Source organism: Schistocerca serialis, chromosome 5 (assembly GCF_023864345.2).
Source record: "Schistocerca serialis cubense isolate TAMUIC-IGC-003099 chromosome 5, iqSchSeri2.2, whole genome shotgun sequence".
Lineage (NCBI taxonomy): Eukaryota > Metazoa > Arthropoda > Insecta > Orthoptera > Acrididae > Schistocerca > Schistocerca serialis.
The window spans coordinates 296,294,011-296,314,463 of record NC_064642.1 but is presented as its reverse complement, the minus strand read 5'-3'; the positions used below and the strand labels follow the sequence as shown (position 1 = coordinate 296,314,463).

The 20,453-nt window shown below is 44.0% G+C and overlaps 1 protein-coding gene across 1 annotated transcript in view; it reads left to right on the top strand.

Moving 5' to 3' along the window:
* Positions 1 to 20,453, top strand: part of LOC126480958 (T-complex protein 1 subunit eta) — a 79,754-nt gene that overhangs the window by 23,006 nt on the left and 36,295 nt on the right. Inside the window, exons 4-5 of the mRNA XM_050104388.1 lie at positions 10,244 to 10,435; positions 10,540 to 10,838. Coding sequence (XP_049960345.1) covers positions 10,244 to 10,435; positions 10,540 to 10,838 — 491 coding nt within the window. The remainder of the gene's footprint in view (positions 1 to 10,243; positions 10,436 to 10,539; positions 10,839 to 20,453) is intronic.

Genomic DNA, 20,453 nt, shown 5'->3' with positions numbered 1-20,453 from the left:
CAAAAACCTTTCCTCCAAAAGCCTCAGTCCTCCAGAAATATCAGTTGTTTCCAAGGGCCTCACCTTCTGCCCCACTCCCAAATTCCAACAGGCAGGACTTGATGAAGACCTCTCCTTTTCCCTATTCATACATTTTTGCCGCTAACTCTACCATGAAGATTTAACCAAAGACCAACTTTGAACCCTGCCTGACTAATTTCGTTCTTCCATCCAACTGTGATCCACACCCAGTGCCTTCAACTAACCCACTATTAACTTTGCAGAATTTCTTAACCTCGAATCTTACCGAACCACAGGGCCGGCTTGCAGACAAAGGCTCCATCAGTATTGTTTTGAACCACAAGGATTTCCTGGTGTAATGATTCAGCCAGTTGTCGGGTACATCCACCTACAAACCTTGCAACACTGACCCCATTCCAGAAACCCAACAGGATCATTGTCTCTCCTAAAATCCTTACACACTTCCCAGAACCTCTCCCTTCAGTCCATATCTCTCCTGACCCCTACCACTCAACACACTCCCACGTTCTGCATGTTTCTTAAAGTCCATAAATCCAACCACCCAGAACACTCCATTGCAACCAGTTCCTGTACCCCACTCAGAGAGTCTCTGCTCTCGTAGACCTACACCTTCAGCCTATTTTCCAGAACCTACACTCCTACATGAAAGATACCAACCATTTCCTCCACCGACTCTCCACGTTTTTGTTCCTTGCTGTTATTTAACACTACCTTTCCCAATGCCCGACTGATTCCAAAACCAATAACCACCTTCCTAGTCACCATCACCAAATATATCCTCACCCACAGTTACTTCTCCTTCGAAGGCATTACCTACAGACAAATCCTGGGTCCAGGTATGGGCACTCGCTTGGCACCATCCTGTGCCAGCCTGTTCATGGGTCATGTAGAGGAATCCTTCCTAAACACACAGAATCCTAAACCCCTTACCTGCTTCAGATTCATTGATGACGTCTTTGCGATCTGGATCGAGAGTGAGGACACCCTATCCACATTCCTCTAGAACCTCAACAGCGTCTCCCCCCCCCCCCCCCCCCACCCCCCTACATCAGTACCTCTGTCTGTACCAAATCTACTAGCCACCAGCAATACCTCCACTTCGTCAGCTGCCATCCATTCCATACAGTTTAGCCACCCATCGTAGTTGCACCTGCAGTGATGAGTGCACACTCCGTCTTCAGGCCACAAGTGGCCCATCGGGACCATCCGACCGCTGTGTCATCCTCAGTTAAGGATGCGGATAGGAGGAGCGTGTGGTCAGCACACTGCTCTCCCGGTCGTTGTGATGGTTTTCTTTGACCAGAGCCGCTACGATTCGGTCCAGTAGCCCCTCAATTGGCATCATGAGGCTGAGTGCACCCCGAAAAACGGCAACAGCGCATGGTGGCTGGATGGTCACCCATCCAAGTGCCGGCCACACCCGACAGTGCTTAACTTTGGTGATCTGACGGGAACTGGTGTATTCTGTGATGAGTGGTCCCTCTCAAAAAATACCGATGGTCTCACTGAAGCCTTCACAGCCATAATTATCCTCTCAACCTTGTACAAAAGCAAATGCCCCGTGCCTTATCTTTCCAGTCTTCTACCACCTTTCAAAGTCCCACCATCCAGCCACACAGGAGCTAGAGAATTACAATCTCCGTCAGGGTTTCGAGTGCCTCTTGTCGTGCCCTGAAATGAGAAGTGTCGTGTCCACTATCCCCCCACCCCTCCCACAGTGTATTCCATTGTACACTGAACTTACACAATATATTTGGCCACCCCTACACAACCCCTGCTCCCAACCCCTTACCTCAAGGCTCATACCCCTGGTATAGACCTAGATGGAAGATCTGTCCCATACATCCTCCCACCACCACCTACTCCAGTTTGGTCACTAACATCACCTATCCCATCCTGTGAAACCAGTAGTGATCTATCGGCTAAGCTGCAACCACTGTGCTGTGTTGTATGTGGGCATGACAACCAACAAGTTGTCTGTCTACAAGAATGGTCACTGACAACTGCGGCCAAGAAGCAACTGGATCACCATGTTGCTGAGAAAGCTGCCCAACATGACATTCTTCATTCCAAAGACTGCTTCACAGCCTGTGCCATATGGAACCTTCCCAACAACAGCAGAGTTTCTGAACTGTGCAGGTGGGAACTCTCGCTGCAATATATCCTACATTCTCATAAGCCTCCTGGCCTCAGCCTTCGTTAGTCATTGTTGTCACCCATCTAGCCCCTTCCCTGTTCACATTCCAGCACTACACAGCTCTCTATTCCACCAATGAACCCAGTCTTTTTACTTCCCTCCTTTTCTGCATCGCCCCCCCCCCCTTCCGCTCTCCCCTGCTGTCCTTTTAACTTCCTGTCTGCACCTAGCTGCCCTGCCCTCTTTTCACCTCGTCTCTGCATGCTCCCCAGCAGCAGTTTGTCATTTCCCACACCAAACCTGTCGCTCCCTGTCCCCACCCCAGCCTCCCCCTTTCCCACACCCAGTTGCCTCTCCCATCATGCACTGCTGCTGCTGTTCGATGTCTGCCCTCAGCGGCCAGAGACTGGCCATGTGTGTGCAGGTGCGTACGATGTGACTTACCAAACGAAAGCGCTGGCAGGTCAATAGACACACAAACAAACACAAACATACACACAAAATTCAAGCTTTCGCAACAAACTGTTGCCTCATCAGGAAAGAGGGAAAGACGAAAGGATGTGGGTTTTAAGGGAGAGGGTAAGGAGTCATTCCAATCCCGGGAGCGGAAAGACTTACCTTAGGGGGAAAAAGGACGGGTATACACTCGCGCGCGCGAGTGTATACCCGTCCTTTTTCCCCCTAAGGTAAGTCTTTCCGCTCCCGGGATTGGAATGACTCCTTACCCTCTCCCTTAAAACCCACATCCTTTCTTTCGTCTTTCCCTCTCCTTCCCTCTTTCCTGATGAGGCAACAGTTTGTTGCGAAAGCTTGAATTTTGTGTGTATGTTTGTGTTTGTTTGTGTGTCTATCGACCTGCCAGCACTTTCATTTGGTAAGTCACATCATCTTTGTTTTTAGATATATTTTTCCCACGTGGAATGTTTCCCTCTATTATATATATATATTTGACAAAGTGCTTGTGACCGAAAGCTTATTTTTGTGACTGTCTATTTCTTGTGCATGTTTGCGACTCAGCATCTCCGCTATATGGTGAGTAGCAACTATCCTTTTCCTAGTATTGTTACATTCTACCTTAGATTTTCCACTATCTGTGGACTGTTCACATAGATCACTCTGTGTCCTATTTTCCAATTCATAATTAATCCTACTCCCGTAATACCATTTTCTGCTGACATTGATGTTACTTTGTATTCGTCTGACCAGAAATCCTTGTCTTCTTCCCGTTTCACTTCACTGACATCCGAATGAAACTTCTGTGTTTCCCTTTCCAGAGTTTCTAGCTTTTGTACTATGGTCAAACTTTTGACATTACATGCTCCACCTCGTAGTATGTTATCCATCTATTGATACTCGTCTTTTTCTAATGGTCCCCTCCCTTGACGGTCCTCTCCCAGAGATGGGAATGAGAGTCTAATCCAGAATCTTTTTCCAATAGAGGGATCATGATGACACTTTCTCAATTACAGGACATTTGTCCTGTGGAATCACATTAGGTGTCTTTAATGCAGTGGTTTCCATTGCCATCTGAGCAGTTATGCCTTTGATTATTGCTGATTCTTCCACCTTTTTGGGGAATTTTCCCACCCAAACAGCAGGAGAGTGCTCTGAACCTCTGCTGGCTCCTCTTATCACGAACAAAAATTTGTGTTTCTTCCAGTTGTATTTAAGACAAACTTTTCAGCATCCTAATCAAAAAATTTATATTGTCATGTATGTAAGCTATTTTGTATATATCAGTGTTCAGATGGTTCTCAAGAGCACTTTTGTTCTGGTAGTTGTCTAACATAAATTTTATCACAATCTTGACAGCTAATTATATAAATGCCTGAAACAATAAAGTTGTTAGTTTCTTACCGATTTTATAAGGTAGTCTTGTTCCCAAGGTTTGTGTACTACAAAAATGTATGTTCAATTCACAGTTATTACAAAACTGAGTTATTTGTGCCAAGTGTGTGCCATTGTGAGTCATGGCAATATACAGGGTATTCCATTTATCTAATGATCTCCTGCCTGGGTATTGCAGGCCGACCACAGAAGCCGCACCTGCTGGTTTAATGGTCCCCCCCCCCCCCCCCCCCCCACACACACACACACACACACACCTTTTTTTTAGCCTGAAAGCCATACAGACATACATGCATTGTCGGCCAGTGGCATTCAAGCAGTGAAGCAGGCATCACGATGTAGTGTCTGCTCGTACTGTTCAGAGATTGTTTGAAGAGAAGTTTCCAGGTGTTAGAGTACGGAGTTGTCGCAGTTCGCAAATTTGTGAATAAATTTCGTGGAATGGGAAGTGTTAAAGATAAGAAGCATAAACAACGAGGGACTGTGCTCACAGAAGCTCATCGTGATGACATTGCATACCACCTGAAAAATTCCCCTAAAAAGTCACTTAGAAGTCTTTAGCAGCAAACACAAATATCGTGCACCTCTGTACAAAGAGATGCCAAGCTGCTTGGGCTAAGACCCTATAAAACATCAGTAGTACAAGAACTTCGACCTGGTCATCCTGTGCACAGGGTTAAATTTTGCGAATGTGTTTTAAAACGAGTGCATGACCGTGAAATAGATCTGTACCTCATTCTGTTTTCAGACAAGGTTTGGTTCCATTTGCATGAGTATGATAATTTCCAAAACTGTCGACAGTGGAGCGCAGACCGACCTGTTGTGCTTCATGAGGAACCCCTTCGTGATCAGAAAATAGGGGTGTGGTGCGCGGTTAGTGGTGACAGAATAATGGGCCCAGTTCTTTTTAATGACACAGTTACAAGTGAAAGACTAGTGCAAAACATTTTTCAACCGTTTTTAATGGACAGAGAATGAAGCTTTGCATTTTTTCAACAGGATTTGGCAAGGGCTTATACGGTCAATGTTTCTTTGCATGCAGTTCATGATCTGTTGGATGAGAGTGATTAGTAACAATATCTGGCCCGCTAGAAGTCCTGACTTAACTCTGTGCGATTTTTATTTGTGGGGTACACTGAAGGACAAAGTGTACACAACAAATCCTCACACGATAGAGGAATTTAAGGATAATATCCATGAATCAATTAATTCAGTATCTCGGAGAGAATTGCATTGTGTGATTAATAATTTCTTGAGTATATGTCAGAAATGTGTGGAAAATAATGGCAGGCAGTTCCAGCATCTCCTTGTGTAACATGGGTGAGTACAAATTTTATTTGCTTAAATTTTAAATGTAGTAATGTTGCATCACAGCAGTAGACAGGCGACACAGCATCTGATCACTGGGCAATGGAGCACTTGCTGTCCAGCATCTACCATGCTGCACAGGCTGTCGTCAGATAAATGGAACATCCTGTGTTTTTTAGAATGAGAAATATTTTTATAGTCCTACTTCTTTTTGTTTCCTCACCTTCTTAAACATTTTCTCAATGCTGCCGTCTTTATATCTGTTGGCCCTAACCACTTGTATAACTATACTAAACTGTTTCTCAATTTCAGTGTTTTTGAGTGGAAGCTTTAAGATCCTATGCAGGACTGATCTGCAGTAGACCAGTTTGTATCTTTTTAGATTAAGACATTTATGATTCTAGCTGTGTTTGTTGGTTTGCTGAACAATCCAAATCAAAGTTTACCATGTTGGTCGCTATGAGTCTGAAAAAACGAATGCTGTCCCGATTTTCAAGCTTAACTGTAAATTTAAGTTTTGCTTCATTTGACATTGGAAGCTTATTTGCAAACATGTCAGTAGGCCATGAAGAAAAATTACATGCCATATAAAAATATCAGTTATGATGTGTGCATTGAGCCATTGAAATTTTAGAATTGAGTGACGTAATGTTTATCAATGTTACGGTCATGGCAAATAGATTGGCATGAATCTTGGCTGCTACTTTTATTAACAAACTAGAGCATAGTCTTTATATTCATGCTTGCGTACTTGATGAAGTTATTTACTCTAACAGACTGTTCCAACACTATCCCATGGCGCATGGGCACTTAATAGTGTCCATCAGCTCACCTGTGGTTAGGCACAGGTAGTGTACACTGCCCACCAGGCGCTACTTTGGCACCCTTGCATCTGGGTGCTCATCCAAGACAGTACGGCCATGTGCCTGACTGCCCATGAATCAGCTATAATGTCACCCATTCCCACTTTTGCCTGCAAGTGATGGGCTGCATGGATGTGAACACTCAAGATGGAACAGCATTTCATAGAAGATATGTAGATAGTATTATGCTGCTTTACTTGGGTGATAAGGTCAAATTCCCAGTATGACTAAAAATGAAGTTAACAGTTGATCTTGTAAAATATGATAGGATTAGCTTTTCTTGATGTCACGGTGACCAAGATAGATAGTAAACTTCTACTTCAATTGTTCAGAAGGCAGTGTACCTTATTAAAACAGTTAGTACTAGTCCATGATACAGTTTTACCTGAAAATGTGATGAGCTACTGGCAATGACATTATATTAACACTTTGAAGACAAAGCCTAGAAAACTGTCCTTTCATGCCATTATTTAAGGTGTTAGTGGCACATATGTAATTGATCTATCTTGAGGAATATTAAACATTAAAAAAGACCAAACTATCTTATGTCATATTTTCTTTACAATATTATGTAAAGTGTAGATTGCTGCTCATTGTGTAATGAAGATGCTAAGACAGTCACAACAAAAAGACCGCCAACAATAAGTATTCAGCCAGAAGGCCTTATTCTGAAACACTTTTAAACTAGTGTTTATTTCAGAAGGCGGCCTTTTGGCTGGGAGTTTACTTGTTTAGCAGTCTTTTGGTTGTGACTGTTTGCTACTCAACTTGTAGTGGAAATGTCGAGTCACAATCTATCCTTTTAGTTCTTTGATAGATATAAATTTTAAAATAATTACAGAAAATGTAATTATTTCTCTGAGAAAAAAGTTAGACATGAGTTACAGAGCAATTTTTTCCTCTTGAGCTTTTACAGTTTCTTGCTCACTCAACAAACATGACGTATTTGAAGCATAAGCAGAGCAAATGGTGAAGCCTAATTGCTAATTGATACTTCTGGAAAGAAGACACATCAATTTGCGGACAGACACAGTTAAGACTCTCGTGTAGCTTTTGGCCACAGCTTTCGCCAGTAAAGAAAGAAAAACACACACACACACACACACACACACACACACACACACACACACACACACACGCGCGCAAGCACATCTCACTCGCACACAACCGCTAGCTCCAGCATCTCGGGTCGGAGTGCAACATCAAGTGAAATGCGAGCAGCAGTCTTTGGGGGGGGTGAGGAAAGGGGAGGGATAGTAGTGTGCAGGTGGGGACGGAGATGAACACTGTCTGGTGGAGTGTGCAGGGACTAGACTCCAACAAATGCAATGTCAGGAGGTTGTGGGGTAGAGGGGTTGGAAAATAAGGAACAAAAAAGAGAGGAACGGGGAAAGATGGGTGGATGCATTGGCAGAAGGCTGCAAATAAGCAGGGTGGGAGATGAGAATGGGGAGGAGATGATAGGAAATAGGGGGTGGAAACTATTGGGTGGAGGGTGTGGGGACAATATATTACCATAGGTTGAGGCCGGGATAATTATGGGAACAGACAATGTGTTATAAAGATAACTCCCATGTGCACAGTTCTGAAAAGTTGGTGGTGGAGGGAAGGATCCAAGTGGCTCGGGTAGTGCTCTTGCCCAATTTGGCCGTGGCTGTTCATCCTTGTTGACAGCTGTGTGGTGGTCATACCAATATGAAAAGCTGTGGAATGATTGCAGCAGAGCTGGTAAATGACAAGGCTGCTGGATTGGGCGGGTTTCACACCTGGGTCTTCCTTGCGCAAAGGGTTGGGGTTGGGATTGGGAGTGGCATAGGAAAAATAACACACTTTATTTCAGTGGCTGCTTCACTACCCAATCCACCTGGATCCTTTCTCCCCCCCCCCCCCCCCCCCCTCCCCAACCAGCTTTTCAGAACTGCACACGTGAGAGTTATCCTTCCAACACACTCTTGCTCCCGTAATTATCCTGGCCTCAACCTTCGGTAACATACTACTGTCCTCACACCCTCCACCCAACGGTTTCCACCCCCTGTGCCCTGTCATCTCCTCCCCATTCTCGTCTTCCACCCTGTTTATTTGCAGCCCTCTGCCAATGCATCCACTTGTATTTCCCCATTACTATCCATTTTTGTTCCTTTTTACCCTACTTCCCTGCTCCACAACATCCTGACACTGGGCTTGTCGGCAGTCTAGTCCCTGTACACTCCACCAGAATGCTATCCCCCAAGTTGACAACCAACATTTTATGATTTTTCTCTAGGTTTAATTGTAAGATTGTATTCTAGCAAAGAGGAGCTCCAAAATCCTGTTATTGGAGACAATAAGTTATGGGTCTGTGATCCATATGTTGTCCAACTGTCATAAAAGGTCAACAAAACTTCATTCATTTGGAACTTTGTCTTCTTGTTCATTTTACATTTTCCTCTTGTGAGCTAACATTCCAAAGATTTTCAGGCTCACATCGAAATGTCTTGGCCCAAACTCATCTATGGGGTTGAACCGCACGTGTCGCATTACACGCCTTAAGTTACACACTTGTGATCCTTTGGTTAAATTGTCTGGCTGATGGCAAGTTTGCGAAATACAAAGTTAATTTAACATATAATAACAATAATAATAATAATATTGGGAACTAAATTAACGACCCATAAATATCGGCCACACAGTTGCGATTTGGTTAGACTAATGTTTATTCAGAAAGGAAAATAATAGCGAACGTGGTCGTATTTAGAGTTACTGTTACACCATTTGACACAGCTCAATAATTCAGTCTCATCGTGAAACACAAGTCCAATACTCCACATCGTTAACTATGGGAAAAAGTAGAGTTCACACCAGGCGCGCGGCTTCTCACTGGTCATAGACTAAGTCCCGCGATACCACACAACACGAAATTTCCTAAGTCGTTTCGCTTCCTAGCTACCTAAAAATCGACTGTCTGCTTTCGCGTCTCAATCCAAACTGTACCCTTTGGTGTCTTGACCAGAACTGCCCTCGGCCCGTCTATGACCGCGTTTCCCACGTGCCGAACATCTTCACTCAACTGACTAGTGCAGTTCCCTTTCCTGAAGCCGTCCATCTGATTGGCTGCAGCTTATTCTGCATTACTGTACAGTTTAACATATTTAAATAATCAAAGCTTGACCACTTTCATATTCTAAATAAAGTAACAATAATATTCATTACATAATAAAGGTTAAATTCTTTTACATACAACCAATACAATTTCCTTCTTAACTTTGAATGTCGTGGCCAGTAGCCTTGCACCAATGTGCATTCTGATAAATAAATAACGAACAAAAGTAACTATTATGCACCAAACTTGACAACAAATATTCTGTTACTTAATGATTCAATAAGGTGTCATGCTGTCATCGTTCAATGTGTTTCACATGGAGGAAATGATGATCTGATGCTTAACTGAAAACACTGATAGTTTAAATTTACTATATCTTTTAAACAAATAAAGTTAAAGAGTTGATATTTACACAACATTTGTCATTTTAATGATGCGATTCTATATGAAATGTCGATTGTTAAGATCGACCAAAGCTTTCAGATTTTAGCATGCGGGTCTTTGTTACAAGACTCGTTAATTTCACTTTAACAGTAAATCCTAAACTATTATAGATATGATCAATATTCAAGCTTTAATGGGATCACCATGAAAATTTATGGAGGATGGCAGATTAAAATTACTGTGGCTTGATTCCCTGCATTACTACAGAATTAAATAGTTTTCATAAATGTTTCCCCATGATGTAGGTTCTCATCTGTCTCACTCGCACACTACAGCACTTGGGCCTCAGTAGACAATAGACGTCTGTGAGTTTCCCCATCTCATGGTGAATCTGCGCCCTTTGTGGCACGCGGTCATGGGCGACAGGGTTCGTTTCACAATTCCTGCAGGCTGACTCTTTCGGCTATATATTTAAATGAGTGAAATGCTCGTTAACTCACACTCTACTGTGTGTATGCAGAAGAACTATGTTTATTGGTTTCAGCTGTAAACTAATGATTATAAATATTATAATCGTTATTGATAATTATAATTTTTTTTCAGATTGATAAGAAAAATGTAGCTGAACATCGTTCATTGCTAGAGAAATGTGCAGCAACAGCCCTAAGTTCAAAGCTAATAAGCCACCAAAAAGGATTCTTCTCAAAAATGGTCGTTGATGCGGTTTTACTTTTGGATGAGCTTTTACCGCTCAATATGATTGGGATCAAGAAGGTGACAGGAGGTGCATTGGAAGTATGTTAATTATAATAAATTAACTGATTAATAACAGAGAAGAAAATATATTTGTATAAACCACGTAGTATCTCTGTAACTTATAATTCACTTGTCCCTTTAAGGATTCGCTGTTGGTAGCAGGCGTTGCTTTCAAGAAGACATTTTCATACGCTGGTTTTGAAATGCAGCCAAAGAAGTATTCAAACCCCAAAATTGCTCTGCTTAATATTGAACTGGAGCTCAAAGCTGAAAGGGACAATGCTGAAATCAGAGTGGATAATGTACAGGAATATCAGAAGGTGGTGGACGCTGAATGGAAAATATTGTATGAAAAGTTGGATTTAATACACAAAAGTGGAGCAAAGGTAGTACTGTCTAAGCTACCCATTGGTGATGTTGCAACGCAGTACTTTGCTGACAGGTATGGCTAATTTCATATGCTATCTTTCTTTCTTTCTTCTTCTTTTTTTTTCAGTAGTTAGTGGTATAATTTTTGATAATAACTACAAAATAGGAAGCAGCTGTATAAGTAATGTTCATTAAAGAAGATTTGTAAAGGATCTGTTTGGTCTGTAGATCACAAACATTCATATCTTTGGCAGAGTGCTCTACATATTTGATTTGATTTACTTGTTCAGCAAGATATTATCCTCCTCCACCCCCCCCCCCCCCCCACCACCACCCCCACCCCCTCTCTCCTCCACCCACGGGGTGCACAGCCCTTTCGTGAGTTCTTGCATGGCTCACACACGGTCCTGAGCTATTGCAGCCCTTTCTTCTTTCCCGGACTGCATTCTCTTCCCTATGCCGCTCCCTCTGTGTTGGCTCTTTCCCCTCTCCTGGTGTTCTTGCTTATGTTGTCATGACCATCCTCCTAGTTTCTGCTATCACTTGCCATTTTGTCCCCCCCCCCCCCCCCCCTCACACACACACACACACACACACACACACACACACACACACACACACACACACACACACACACACACACACACACCTCTACCTGCTCAGCATTTTTGGTCTCCCTTTGAGATTTGGTCTCCCCTTGAGATTTGGTCTCCCCTTCTAAATTTTGTCGACATGTGTTTTTACTGCCTCTTTCATCTTTTCCTTGCTGCCATTGTCCCTGAATACTAAATAGCCAGGACCCTAGCCAGTCCATGTGGGTGGGGTCATTATGTACACTTTCGGTTGAGCAAAAACGCAGGGCTCACACTTATGATACCTGAACTGCTACCTCCTCATGTAAGCCTTGGAGTTATTGCTTGTCATTCTGGAGCATCTGAACTCCTGGCAGCAGCCACCACGCCTGTTGACCATTGCTGTGGCTTGGTGGCACCCATGGGGAAAGCCCCTGATCGGAGTAGGTGGTATCATGTCAGAAACATATTAAGCTCCTAAAAAACTTGCATTATTCTATGTGCATCTAATTGGTTAGGAAAGGATCCTTTAATGCTGGTTCTTATGACTGTACAGCCTTCCCTTCACTGGCTACCCCTAGGGAAGGGGGGGGGGGGGCAGGCTTGTGAGATGGTGGTGAAACCCTTTCCCTGCTACCTTGTCTGCACCAGGACTGGCGGGGACACTTCCATCCGCCACCAGCCATGATTTTTTGTGGAAACTATCAAAGACAAGTTTGGCAAAGTGCTGTCTGAGTATGATGCAGTCAGGTTCGCTGTTGGTGAAAACTACTACTGCCCTGCCTGTGGCCTGTTGTGCCTTTGACCATCTTGGCAACATTCTGGTGTCCGATACTTCTCAGTGGTCTTTGAATATGGTTGAGGGTGTCATTTTTTTTTGTATAGGGACCTCATCTTTCAAACTGACAACTCTGGACCAATCTGAAACAGTGGGGAATTCATTTTGTTCAGAAAGACTATAAGGACAGTCACGTCGACACTGGCACCTTTATTGTGGTATTTGAGGTGGTACCCTCTGGGAGAAGGTGAAAGTAATGGTTTATCAGTGTGACGTGGGCCATATGTCTCACCATCCAAGAGATGTTTTCCATATTTGCATTTCAGGCACGTTTTCCTACTTTACAGCAGACCCTCTCTGCAGTGAATGTGGATGGTCCATGGGGGGACTTCTGTGTTCCACCACCCATGTTGGTTGATTGTCATGACCATCACTCTCCACACTCACCAGGTTGTCCGGTTTATAAAAAGGAAAAAAATATACATAATTCCCTTGATTGTTTGTCCTACACTGAGGTGCGTCAGTAATATGACTGTCTTCGCCCTGTGTCTATGACATTTAACTTTACTTCTGATTTGTTCTTTCCTTTCCTCCCTCCTCCTTAATCCAGTTCTGCCTCCTCTCCTTCCCGTGCAGTTCCCATGCCCTCGCCTGTGGGTGCCTCTCCCTCTACCTGGCCATAGAATGTAGAAGTCTTCATTGGCGTTTGCCAGTGATGGGGTGATGGGGTATCTTCCTGGTACCTGTCCCCCCCCCCCCCCCTCTCTCTCTCTCTCTCTCTCTCTCTCTCTCTCTCTCTCTCTCTGGCATCTCCCAGACTGGGAGCCGGCTACCACAGAGCCACAGGACCCACAGTTTATGTGCACCAAAATCGTCCCCCCCCCCTCTCTCTCTCTCTCTCTCTCTCTCTCTCTCTCTGTGTGTGTGTGTGTGTGTGTGTGTGTGTGTGTGTGTGTGTGTGTGTGTGTGTGTGTGTGTGTGTGTGAGAGAGTCAGTCAGATCCAGATCTCACTGAAGCCTGCTCTTATTCCATGCCCTGCCATCCTCAGACTAAAATTGAGGGGGAGGGGGAGGAGGAGGAGGAGAATTAGTCCCAGGACAAGGCCTCTCCAGTGCCCTCAGAGGTGCCAACTTCCCTTCCCAACCCCTCAGACCTCTTGCTTATGGATGTTGCCCCATCCTTGATGATACATGGTGATATGGTGACATGGTGACATGACAGGGTTTGGTTTGTTTACTTCCCATTTGGATCCCCATTCAATGTGTATTCGATAGAATTCTAACAGAAACTACCATAACTTTCCAGAGGTGCAATCTCTCATTTAATTTTATTGATGCTCACTTACCAACCATTCAAGAGTTTCATGCTTTGTCGGAACCAGTTTGACGGAGAGCTGTAAGTGGTGTTTGCATGTTGGCCCATACAGATGTTGCTAGTACATGGATCCCTGTCATACCACATTGGAAGCAGTTGCCGTCCAGATCAACTAGGACTCTGACAGCCGTCCTTTGCTAACTCCACCCCCATCCTTGAGGATTTTAATGCCCATCACTCTTTGTGGTGCAGCACTTTTTTGTCTAGTCTGGGCCTCTTTATAGACAAGTTTCTTGCAGACAACCTGTGCCTTCTTAACAATGATTCGCCTACCCATTTTAGTGCCACTTGTGGGTGTTTCTCTGCCATTGATCTTTCTATCTCTTGCCCTCCCCTTCTCTCCTCATTATATTTGTTACCAAACAATGAACTCTGCGATAGCAGCCACTTTTCCATTGATTTTCTTATTTCGTTCCTACCTTCCGATGGACAGGTTACCTTGCTGGTCTTTCCAGTGCACTGATTTCCCTCTATGTACTTCCCAGGTGGTATTTACCGCTCTTTGTCAGGTTGTATTGAATTTGCTCATGACATGTCTAATACAATTATTCAAGCCACCAGGATTGTTGTCCCCTAACTGACAGGCTTCTTTCACTGCTGGCTGGTCCTGTAGTGGAGTATGGCAATTGCCATTGCCATCCATGATCGCTGTCAAGCCTTGCAATACCTTAAGCAGCACACATCCTCTGTCGGTCTTATTATCTTTAAATGCCTTTGCGCCAAAACCCATTGCACAGTTGGTGCAAGCAGATGTGTTGGGAACACTTTGTCTCTTTCCTAGGTTCTTCTGTCTGTTCGTCATGGATGTGGGCTATGCTCTACACTCTCAAAGATTGGCAACAGCCGTCTTCCATATTGGGCCTTGCCCTTCCGGGTGGCTTTCATATTGACATGTTAGTTCTCATGTCACACTTTGTGACCCGTTTTGTAATGGCATCAGCCTCCTATATGTCTGGCTGCCTCCTTCAGAAACAGCGGGCTGAAGCTTCCCTCCTATGTTCCATCCCTAGTGAGGTGGAATCTTACAATGAACCATTTGCTGAATGGGAACTTCATTTGCCCCCCTCCTCTTCCCAGAATTCAGCCCCTGGTCCTGATTCCATCCATAACCAACTGCTTCAACACCTCAGTCATCCACAATGATATTATCTCATCCAGGTGTATAATCTTACCTGGCTCCAAGGTGTTTTTCCCTCTCAGTGGAGGGACAGTATTGTGGTTCCTGGCCTTAAACCCAGTAAGGATCAATCATCCCTCGATAGTCAACAACTGGAGATTAGTTTGACCAGTGCCACCTGCATGTTACTTAATCAGATGGTGGCTTGTCAGCTCTGTTGGGTCCTCAAGTCTCAGGACCTTTTGTCCCCTTACCAGGGTTGCCTTCGGGAGGAACAGTCTCCTGTTAATCATCTGCTTTGGTTGGAAACAGTAGTTTGCCAGATCTTTTCCCAGTGCCGCCATCTTATTGCAGTTTTCTTCAATCTTTGTAAGGCCTATGACATGGTTTGACGCCATCACATCTTGCACTCCATGAGCAGTGTCTTCAGGTCCCCCTCCCAATTTTTATTTGCTAGTTCCTGTGCAACCAGTTATTCAGAGCTCGGGTTGGCACCACTCTCAGCTCTCCATAGACCCAGGAGAATGTTGTTTCACAGGGTTACATATTAAGCATACTACTTTTCCTCATTGCTATTAATGGACTCTAGACCTCCGTCAGGCCGTAGGTCACCCCTGCTCTGTATATGGATGATTTCTGTATCTGGGCTAGTAGCCACTCAGTGACCTCTGCGGAGAGAAACCACATGGTGCACTTTTGTGTGGACTCTTTCACATGCTTTCCAATTCCCTCCACTTCAAACAAACCATGGGTAGTACATTTCTGTCATTGTACTACATTCCATCCCAAGGTGGAGCTTTACTTTGATACCCAATGCCTTACCATGGTCTCCCATTTCCATTTATTCTGTCTTCTTTTTGACGACAAGCTTGCTTGGTTGCTTTCTGGAGATTGACTGTTTACATGTCCTTTGCTTTCTGACCCACAGCTCTTGGAGCGCAGATTGTTCAAATCTTCTGTTTCGTTATCAGGACTCAGTTCTGTCCCATCTGGATTGTGGTTGCCAAGTTCATGGCTCAGCTGCCCCTTCCACACTGCTGCTCTTAGACCTGGTCCACAAGTCCACAATCGTGGTATCAGTTTGGCCACCAGTGCCTTTCACACTAGCCTTGTCGATAGTCTCATGGTTGACACTGTGATCTCCCTACCCCCACCCCCTTGTTTTGGTGTCCCAGTTCAACTCCCCCCCTCCCCAAGCCCCAGTTCTTCAGCCCCAGATTCGGATGGATCTCTCCCAGGGTCTGCAAGCCACCATAACTCTGATGGTATTCCTTTGCTTCTTCCACCCTCTTTTATGATAGTTTCAAGACGCTATTTTTTTACAGTGATGGGTGTAAATCTGTAGGCTGTACCTTCGTCTTCTGTTGCCACAGAGCACCATCTCTTGCCTGCCACATGTGGAACTGATGGTCATTTATTCGCCCCTTTGCTTTGTTAAATGGTCCTCCATCACCCAAATTTTATTATGTATGAACTCGATGTGTGGCCTTCAGACTATTGCCCGGCGTTTTTCCTGCCACTTCTTGGTCCCTGCCATCCACGATCTTCACTGATCTTGATTATGCTGCTTATTCAGCTAATTTTCTTTTGATTTCCGGCCATGTGTGTATCCTGGATTTTGAGCGTGCCGATTGTCTGGCTGAGGGTGTAGCCACATATTGCTTGTTCTCCTTAGTGCTCTGGGGGTGTATTTGTGGCTTCATGTCAAATGCTTTTTGCTCAGTCATGGGAAGACTCGTGGAGGACCATCTACTTTCTAATAAACTTTGTGCAATTCGTGGGACTCTGTCTCGCGGCATTTTTCCTTTCGCCTCTCCCGGCAGGTATCAGCTGACTTCTGCTGTCTTCACGTCAGCTGTAACAGGTTGACCTATGGTTTTTGTACTCTGTACTGATCATCCATGGCCTAGTGGTAGCTTCTTTGATTATTAATCATAATGTCCTCGGTTACGGGTTCAGACCCTGCCACCACTTAAATTTTGAATACAAATCAGCATTGGTGGCTGAAGACTTCTGACATAAGAAGTCACCTTCGTTCTGCCAACGACCTTGCCAAAGAGGGTGCAGGAGTGGCACTCTCTTGCCAATGGGATAGGAAACTGGCCCTAAAAGTAGCAATAATCAACGGCATGAGGATGCAGGAAGTAATGGAAACCACTGTGTTAAAGACACTTAACGTGTATCCATAGGACATGTGGCCTGTAATTTAAAAAGTGTCATGATCAGCTCTCCATTTCCAAAATATTTTGGAATAGTCTGCCATTTGGATCTCCAGGAGGGGACTTCCAAGGGGGAGGTGACCCTGAGGAAAAGATCAAATAACCAACAAAAGGGTAACATTCTAAGAGTCGGGGTGTAGAATTTAAAACTTGAAATGGAAGGAAAGCTAGAAAATCTGAAAAGAGAAACGCTGTAAATCTAGACAGTGGGGGTAATTTAAGTGAAATGGAAAGCGGCAAGGCACTCCTGGTGCCTCCTGCTGGGAGCCGCAGAATGGCCATCCGCGTGTGCGCTATGGGCAATGACTGTCTCCGGACGCTCTGTGGTTAAAGGCTGATCTAAATATCAGTAGTACATTACACCATCTGATGAATCAGGAGTTCTTGTTTCCAATTTTTTTTTTTTTTTTTTTTTTTTTTAATGACAGCCAGTGCTGGATTCCAGGCGGCACTTAGTTGAGAGCCTGCATCCCTGGTGATAAAATTGTCTGCTGTATGGATATGTATGGCCTCCTTAACATCACAGTCCCAGAAAGATGATGCTGGGGATAAAATTTCCATCTGTTGAGCCGCACGGGGTACCCTTCCAACTATGACGTTCAGAAATGGTAAAATGCGATCCTTTTCCACTTCCATTGTGAACTGTGTATTGGGATGGAGCGAGTTCAGATGCCGGGGAAATGCAGGTAATGTCTCTATTCCATGGGGCCACACCACAAAAGTATCGTCCACATACCACCAGGAGCAGAAAGATTTGAGACTTGCCGACTGCAGTGCTTTTTCCTCAGTCTTCCATAAAATAGTTGGCCATCATGGGAGACAGATTGCTTCCCATGGTGACACAGTCCACTTGTTCAAAATACTGGTCATTGAATAAGAAATAAGTTCGAGGTAAGTACATGTCACAATGTCTTTCTCAAACTGGCTGCTGATAAGCTCTAATGAGTCCTGCAGAGATACTTTCGGAAACAAAGATATAATGTCAAAACTAACCAAAATATCTGACACTTGTAGCTTAAGTATCTTCAGGCATCCTATGAAGTCCTCTGAATTACGGATATGGTGATCACACTCGCCTATGAGAGGTCCCAACAGTGTAGTAAGGTGTTTGGCCAGAAAATAGGTAGGAGCTCCAATATTGCTCACTATTGGGCGAAAAGGAGTCCCATCCTTAGGTATCTTGGGTATGCTGTATAGCTTGGGGAACTGCAGCCTATTGGCGCAGGCTTTTGGTTGCTTTGGAAGGAATGAACTCTTCTTGAGAAGATCTAATGTTTTTCTCTGGATTTTGGCCACCAGCAAAATTGAGGAATTTATTGTGCTCGGTCAAAGATGGCCTTGGCCTTAGGAAACATGGTGAGTATAAAATCCCATGCCAGTGTGGAAAATCTTATACTGGGCAGACATGTAAAACTGTGCAAGAACATTGCATTGAACACCATTATCATACGCGCCTGGGGCAACCTGATAAATAAGCGGTAGTGGAGCATTGCCTGGACAAGGGACATTGTATGCTTTACGAACAGATGGAAATTTTATCCCCAGCGCCATCTTTCTGGGACTGTGTTGTTAAGGAGGCCATACATATCCGTACGGCAGACAATCTTATCAACAAGGATGAAAGTTTTCAACTAAGTGTTGCCTGGGATCCAGCATTGGCTGCCATTAAATCGAAAAAAGGGAAAAAAAGAACTTTCAATTCATCACATGACGCAACGCACTACTGAGATTTAGTTCAGCCTTTAACTGCAGGAGCCTCCGGCAGCACAGTCATTGCCCATTGCGCATGCACTGACAACCATTCTGCGGCTCCTAGCAGGGGGCACCAAGAGGGCCACTTTCCTCCAACTAAGAGCGTCTTCCCGCACATGCATATTGCTTCCTCCCAGCGTGATAAATATCAACGCCACTCTGGGATTGTTATCAGTCGCACTTTCCAGCAGTGACAGCACCAGCTACCACCACCTCATGATGTCAAGCTGTTGCATGAATGAAATATTGTGCAAGTGATCCTGCGGTAAACCCAAGAAACATATTTGCAACAGATCCGTCAGGAAAGCATGAAAAGTCACAGTTTTATTCCGTATTTTAACAAATGATTGTTAATAGCTACATCTTTGGAATCCAGTTTTGAAGTTAAACACTTGGAACATATTCATGTTCGATGCATGCACAGACATCAATAAATGTTACTTCTTAAGGTTAGGAGGGTCAGTATCATTGATATTATTTCATGTACTGCACAGAATGCACAAGTTATTGAAAAGAAGAAAAAACTTAAGTTTGTGTACTTGCTGGCAGGTAGCATTCACATTTGTGTGTGTGCGTGTTTTGATCTATTTTATTGTGTGCATATGCAACCCATGAATCACGTGCAGATGAGAGGCTGGCTTTTGTCATTTTTGTTCATTGTTTGCATCCTGGAATTTACACTGCCACAAGATGGAATAGTATGCGGTGGTTTGATAAGTCGGGAAGAAAAAGTTCATAAACCTTACTTCTCGACATAAACTCCTTTGAGGGATAAACAGTTGGTCCAATGAACCTCCAGCATTTTCATCCCATCAGAAAAATAGGTTCCGTAAAACTCTTTAAAATTCTCATTGACTATAACTATTACTTCCTCATTTGATGAAAACTTCTTCCCAGCAAGCCACAGCCTGAAGTTAGGGAACAGGAAGAAGTCACTTGGGGCTGCGTCGGGTGAATAGTCGGGACGAGGAACTAATTCTAAGCCCACTTCATGCACTTCAGCCATTGCTATTGCTCATGTATGGGATGGTGCATTATCCTGGTGAAAGAGCTCTTTCCTGCATGCCAACTTTGGTCTTCTTCCAGCTAACTTAAGTTTCAATAAGCCAACAATGAAGCATAACAGAATCCAGTTATCATTCTGCCTTTACCAAGTAATGTGTGAGGATTATTACTTGGGAACTCCCCCCCCCCCCCTCCCCCCCCCCCCCCAAAAAAAAAAAAAGGGGGGGGGGAGGTGGCCATCACCTTATCTGCTGACAAAATGGTCTTTGCCTCCTTTGGTGTGCTTTCACCATCCTTTGCCCATTGTTTTGAGTGCTGTTTAGACTGTGGTGTGGAATGGTGGATCCAGGTTTCATCAGCAGTCGCAAATCAGTGCAGAAAGTCTTGTGGGTTATGATTAAACATCACCAGACAATGTTTTGAAATGATGTGCCAGATGGGCTTTTTGTTGACTGTGAGCAACCATAGCACCTGTATCGCACAAAGCTTCTTCATACTTTTGTGTGCAGGATATTGTGCACTCGCTCAGTTGAGATGCCTATGATCTCAGCAATTTCACAAATTTATATTCTGCAATCTTGCATTACCAGATCATTGATTTTTGTCAATGGTTTCTTTTGTGGCGACTTCAGTTGGATGGCCAGAGTGTACTTAGTTTTTGGTGCTTGTTCAACCACATTTAAATTCGTTAATCCTAAAGTAAATTGTCTGGAAATTCTTTATACAATCCTCGAGATAATCTAGCTTACCACTCATGAAAGCACAATCAAAACTTTTGATTAATTCATTCATTCATTGAAATTTACCAGCGTTTTCAAACCGCCCTCTTATATTACACTCATAAGAAGTTGTTTATTGCAAGGGCATATA